At 45.8% G+C, this 6059-nt stretch overlaps 1 protein-coding gene across 3 annotated transcripts in view; it reads left to right on the forward strand.

Annotated features, from left to right (window-relative positions):
* BROX (BRO1 domain and CAAX motif containing) overlaps window positions 1-6059 on the forward strand; it is a 19274-nt gene that overhangs the window by 9144 nt on the left and 4071 nt on the right. For 2 of the 3 annotated variants that reach the window (XM_023520111.1, XM_011374464.2), the window contains exons 8-12: window positions 1810-1899; window positions 2848-2933; window positions 3823-3904; window positions 4216-4366; window positions 5277-5436. In XM_023520111.1, the coding sequence (XP_023375879.1) occupies window positions 1810-1899; window positions 2848-2933; window positions 3823-3904; window positions 4216-4366; window positions 5277-5436 (569 nt within the window). The remainder of the gene's footprint in view (window positions 1-1809; window positions 1900-2847; window positions 2934-3822; window positions 3905-4215; window positions 4367-5276; window positions 5437-6059) is intronic. The other variant, XM_011374465.2, reaches the window with a different exon arrangement.

A 6059-nucleotide genomic window follows, 5' to 3' on the forward strand; every position in this document is an offset into this window, starting at 1 on the left:
AAAAAAATAAAGAAACTAGCGGTGAGAAACACGAGTGACTCATTCGGTTTTATGGGAGGCAGTAGCTGTCGGTTGTGACAGCAGAAACGGGGTCCCTCCTCTGAGCAATGTTCCTCCTGTCTCTAAGCGTAACAGAAGAGGAAGCCAAAGAGGTCCATCGAAGCCTGAAAATTGCAGCTGGGATTTTTAAACACTTAAAGGTAAAGTAATAATAATAAAATATGTTCTTACTGTTTATAATTCTCGAATAATTTTTATTTAGGAGGATGGGGGGAGGAGATGATTTCATTATGTGACAAGAACTAGTATGTTTTCCTTATGTCGATGAATGTAGCCAATTAGAAATATTAAATGTCTCCATTTTAGGAGATCAGCAGTGAATGTTACAATTAGAAAATTCAAGTTGTGGTTCACTGCTTATTTTTCTGTCTCTTCTGAGAAGATAGGAGAAAACAGAGCACCGTGATTGATGGTTCTCACCATTTCCCATTATCCTCTGTCCGGTGCTTCTGCAAGACTGAGCTTGGGGGTAAATTCTCCTGGAGGCCAATGTTGGATTTTCTCATGATAAAATAAAGTGCTTTTACAGCGATTAAAAGGCTCTGATCCTGACTTAGCTATAGAAATGTAGTCTTCTTCGTCTCTACAGTTATTAATGCGAATGGACGATTCTGGCGTCATGCAGAAGGGAACTTTGGTTACTGTTTCAGTTAAACGTTTTCTGAGATGAAGATATGACTTATATATCAAACCAGTCTATTATGACCCAAATTTTGCTCTTGGATTCCTTATTTTTACAAAAGCTTTTAAAAAGCTGTAAAAGTTTCAGTATGCAGCAGCTTTTATTCTCTGTAAGCTTAGTATTGTTTTTCTTTTTGGGGGCGCATTTTTTTGTTAGTACCCTAAATTTCTGATAAATCTTCAAACCGAATGTGTCAACTTCCATTTTCTTCATTACTCACAACTGGGTTAGACTAAATATGGCTTTTTTGGTTTTCTTTCTCTCTCAGGAAACTCACATCCCAAAGCTTATCACACCTGCAGAAAAGGGGAGAGATTTAGAAGCCCGGCTGATAGAAGCTTATATTATCCAGTGTCAGGCTGAAGCTCAAGAAGGTATCCTACCTATTGGAAGATTTTTTGTTTTTTGAAGGAAGTCTCTATTGGCCTTTAATTCTTTTTTCCACAATCAGAATAAGCTGGAATTGAGGTTCAGAGTTTGAGACATTTATAGAAAGGAATAACTTTCCCTTTAGGATTTGCCTCATTTTTAGTTAGGAAAAGGCCTCACAACTTAATGGCTCTTTTAAAGAGGATTTTGATTTCCTGCTGTTTCTGACAGCATAGAATTCATTCCGTAACTCATCTTTGTAACTCATCTTTTCCACCTCTACCGTGCCGGGCTCATTCTGTTCCTCTTTCATTATGCGGCTTGGCTTGAAATCTTTAGCTTTCAATCGCAGGAAATAAACGAAGACTTAAGATGAAAACAAGGAACTTTGTAGGCTTTTGTTTTTCTTTATTTCAGACTCCAATGCCCTCAAAGGCTTCGTTTCCTCTTAAATCATGCTTTTTTGTAGTGGTAATTTGCTGCAATTAGCTAGTTATTGGCTAGTGATTTATTTAAAGAAATGGTATCCAAACCAACAAGCTCAGTATTCTGTTTGTTTGCATTTTCTGTAGCTTTTCATGTTAAAACCTTTGACAGACAAAATCTCAAATCGTCAGTCTAAGCTTTGCTGTAATAGTTGAACGTAGAGTGATTGCAGGTGAATGGAATGACATACTCGTTTTGTGTTCTGGTTACAGTAACGATCGCCCGAGCTATTGAGCTGAAACATGCTCCTGGCCTGATCGCTGCGCTGGCCTACGAAACGGCCAATTTCTATCAGAAAGCGGGTCAGTGTGCTTTTCTGTTGTATTTTTTAGTCTTCAGATGTTCAGATTGTCCTCTTGGCTCAATAGGGAACAAGCAAATCATAAAGATTCTCAGATGTTTCATTATTTGCAAAACCGGAATAATATCTGCATTATTTTTATTAATTTTGTTTAAAAGAAAATAAAAGAATTAGCTGTTCACAGTTAACATGCTGCATAGCTTCTAATGGAAAGGAGGATACTATATTTTTTAACCAGTTACATCTAATAATTTTACTGCTCTTTTGCTTTTGAAATTTTTTTGGTCTTTATAACAATTTCATAGTCGCTATCTTTATTTAGACAAGAAACCGAAATCCAGAGAATTAACATAACTGACTCGTAATTTAACTGCTAGCAGGTGGGAAGCTGGGACTAAAACTCAGATTTTCTCATTAGTCTATTTTTCTTTTCATTCACTTATTTAGAAAACATGCATATGTTTCAGTTTACGGGATGGTTACTGTTTTAGTTGTTGGTAAACGAGAGATCAGTAGAACAGAGTCACAGTCCGGAGAAAGAGACGGGCACGTAGCCACAACGTGATGGCAGTGACCTGGGCATGCCAGAGGAGACTAGGCTCTTCTGTGCATTGCTGTGTCAGACCAGTTTTAAAAATTTGATAATATAATAGTGTAATTTGTACTTACCTTGAACTTCTTAGTCATACCTGTTTTGATCGTTACGTTAAACTTAAGTTGCATGACTCATCATATCGAAGAGGGGTCGTGGTATTTAGTCTCATGGAGTTAAAATAGAGCTATGGGGAAAACAAATCACTTTAAATAAAGTGAGGTTTTTAAAAAATGTGTAAATCCTTGGGTTTTAGACTTGAATGGCATTCTGCTTTTAGCATCTGAACACATGAACTAAAAGGCTTCTAGTGAATCAGGGTGAAATTATATTCTGCTTTTTAAAATGTAACTTTAGATCATACTTTATCCAGTTTGGAGCCTGCCTACTCTGCTAAATGGAGAAAATATCTTCTCTTGAAAATGTGTTTCTACACAGCTTATGTAAGTATCTATAACCCCGAAACGGTGTAAATTACTGTCATTCTGACCGCCGAGTGCCAGGTCTGTCATCTCGCCAGGCTTAGTTTTACAGACAGTGGACAGCTGTCAGTACACGGTCACTGGCCGCCGGCGCAGCCACTGCGAACTGGAGTAGGAGGTGCCGGGGGCTGCGCACGGAGTCCAGCCGTGGAGTTACCGATTGTCTTAAACCCGCTCTTAAGCTGGAACCTTCTGCACACTTAATAACAGTGTCTCCTTTCATCCTGTACATGGAGGAAGACATTTACTGACCCCAGCGAGTGTCACCTCGAGTGGTGACAAAGCAGTCATAGGCACTGCTTTGGGAGTCACTGCTCAGTCTCTCTCGCCCACCACACAAGTTTATGACTTTGTTGGGTAGAATATTACATGAGCGAGAATCAGAAACCTCTTTCAGATCTGGACGAGCGTTTTTATTTCTTTTGCCTTCTCTGTCTTCAAGCATACTGCGTGACCACGCGCTGTCCTCCCCCAGTGGACATGCTTGAAGAGCCGAGGCGGCCACCTTCCGCCTCTTGCCTTTCTTTCTCCTAAAGCCCGTTCAGGCCGCGACCTCGGTCCCCCCCCTTTCCGTCCCCATTGTCACAGAAACTTCCCCCCTTCGTCCACTGCGCCCTGGTTTTAAAAACGGGTTTCAGTAAATCCTTGTTGCTGTCAGCCCATGCTCGGAAGGCCGGTTTGGCTCAAAGCCGTGACATAATTCCACTTACTCAAATTAACGTAAGGATCGCCCTGAAACTTCAAACCGTGGGCAGAGGCATCGATTCACCTGCCACGTGTATAACGAAGCAGAGCTGGCGGGGAGCATCGTTCGGGGGGAGAGTGAATAAAAGTGCGTTTCCTCCACCAGGCGTACTGTTACCACGGTCAGACGCTGCTGGCTAGTGACAAATGTGGCGAAGCGATCAGGTCCCTCCAAGAAGCCGAGAAACGTGAGTGTTTCTGCCGGAGTATGAACTCCTTTTTTAAAAATGTGTTTTATCATAAAGGGGTGAGGCGTTTAAAAGAAATTCTGGCTCAGTTCATGAAAGCGAATGGGAATGAGGTAATTGGAGAAAAAAAACGTTTCAAAAACCTGAAATCTGTAGAAAATACCCTCCTTCCCCTCGCACTGGTCTGCGTGTTGCTGTCACACTAGGTAAAGAGCAGCGAAATTGCCCACCATCTGCAGCTTACAGCCTTTTTAGTATAAATGCTCAAAAACGAATTACAGCCAGACCGCTCTGTGTCCCTTCACGTGCAGTTTACGCAAAGGCGGAAGCATTGTGCAGAGAATATGGAGAAACCAAGGGGCCGGGGCCGACGGTCAAACCCTCGGGGCACTTGTTCTTCAGGAAGCTCGGAAGCCTGGTGAAGAACACCCTGGAGAAGTGTCAGCGGGAAAATGGGTTTATGTGAGTCCCGCCCAGTACTGCCGTAGCAATAGCGATAATCGTACACACTGACCCTCGAACAACCCAGGTTTGAGCCGCCCAGGTTCACGTCCACGCAGACCGTTTCCGGGAAATGTCTGCCCTGTTTTTGGTCCGCGGTTGGGGGTCTGTGGCCAAGGCGGGCTGACTGATCTGCTCCCAAAGATTTCATGGTGAACTGCGGTTAATCCGCTCTTTAAGTTGATAATATAAAGTTCACCTGTGTTGGACCTAACTTCTATGCTGCCTCTGGCGATGATATACAGAAGCAGCCGTTAAACTGGAGCCTGCATTCGTAGCCTGTAGCCGGCTTAGACCGCCCCGATTTTTCTCGTTTCCCAGCCCTTCCTCTGCACAGTATGTATCCGGTCTCAGCTCCTCCTGCGTGTCCCTCGCGCCGTGCCTTCAGCTACCTGCAAAGCAGGGAAATTCATTGTCCATCGGGCAAGCACTTTGTCGTTAAGTCAGCATTGCGTAGACTGCCGATCACCACCCGCGTGGGTTGCTAGAATCTTATTTGTCCCCCTTCCCTCTCTGCATTGTTCCACCGGGGATGTCGTCTGGTCGTGCCGAGCTCTTGCACGCCCTTGCACGTGGCCAGTTTAACCCCCATCGCTTCCTTTGGAAAGCCTCCTCGAACCCCCAAAATCTGGGTTCACGGCCCTCCTCGTGCATGCCCACGACGCCGCACCCGTCGGGGCTTCGGTTCCATTTGCCTTGTAGTTCACAAGGCGTCGTGACGCGTCCCGCCTCCGTAAGCGACGTGAGGCGCGAAAAATCCTCACCGCGTCACTGAGCTGTCTGTTGTCCCGCGCACAGGCCCTCGAACGCAGTAAGACAGCCAAATAGCTGATGGACAGATGAGTGAATTGCTGTTTAAATTATTTTGCAGTTACTTTCAAAAAGTCCCAACCGAAGCCCCGCAGCTGGAGCTCAAAGCCAACTACGGTCTCGTGGAGCCGGTGCCTTTCGAGTTTCCGCCTGTGAGCGCGCAGTGGACCCCAGAAGCGCTGGCCGCGTTCGACCTCAGCGGCAGACCCAAGGACGACGGTGTACGAGCGCGCGCCTGCCACTCACTCGCGCTCGCGTCACAGGGGTGCAGAGTTAGCCCTGCTGCTTTCCTCCAGATGAGTAGATAGCTGTGTCTAAGCGTGAACCTGGAGGCCTGCATCGTCTTCTGACTTTCTGCCCGACTGACTGACGCCGCTTCAGCGCACCGTCTCGCCCTTTCGCCGGCTTGGCAGAGCCTGCTTCGAGAAGGGCGGCTCGCCCGGCTTTCTGTCGCGACAGCGGTGCTCTTTCCGATTTAGCGTAGTGCGGGGCGTTTGAAGATTTGGCCTGATTTCAGCAGTCCACGAAGTACATCACCCCGGGCTAAAACGAGACCGCTTTCGTTCACTTTTCTCCAAGTACATCTCGGTGTGCTGAATCACATGGGGGCGGGTGGCAGTGTCGAGGTCTGACTTCCACGAAGGAGGGGTCTGGGAGAAGGCCGCGGGAATTACTTCGCAGCCGCGGCTCCTTCCTTGAAATCGGATGGTTTCTATACAATGTCCTACCCACACTAGAACCGCTATTCCTGAGAACAAGTATCTCTGTGTCCTGTTCAGCCTCTAAGATGGGCCTGCGCACGTAGCCTGTACCCTCACGAGCGATCTCCAGACGTGAGGGTCCC

Source organism: Pteropus vampyrus, unplaced genomic scaffold (genome assembly GCF_000151845.1).
Source record: "Pteropus vampyrus isolate Shadow unplaced genomic scaffold, Pvam_2.0 Scaffold248, whole genome shotgun sequence".
In the NCBI taxonomy this organism is placed as follows: domain Eukaryota; kingdom Metazoa; phylum Chordata; class Mammalia; order Chiroptera; family Pteropodidae; genus Pteropus; species Pteropus vampyrus.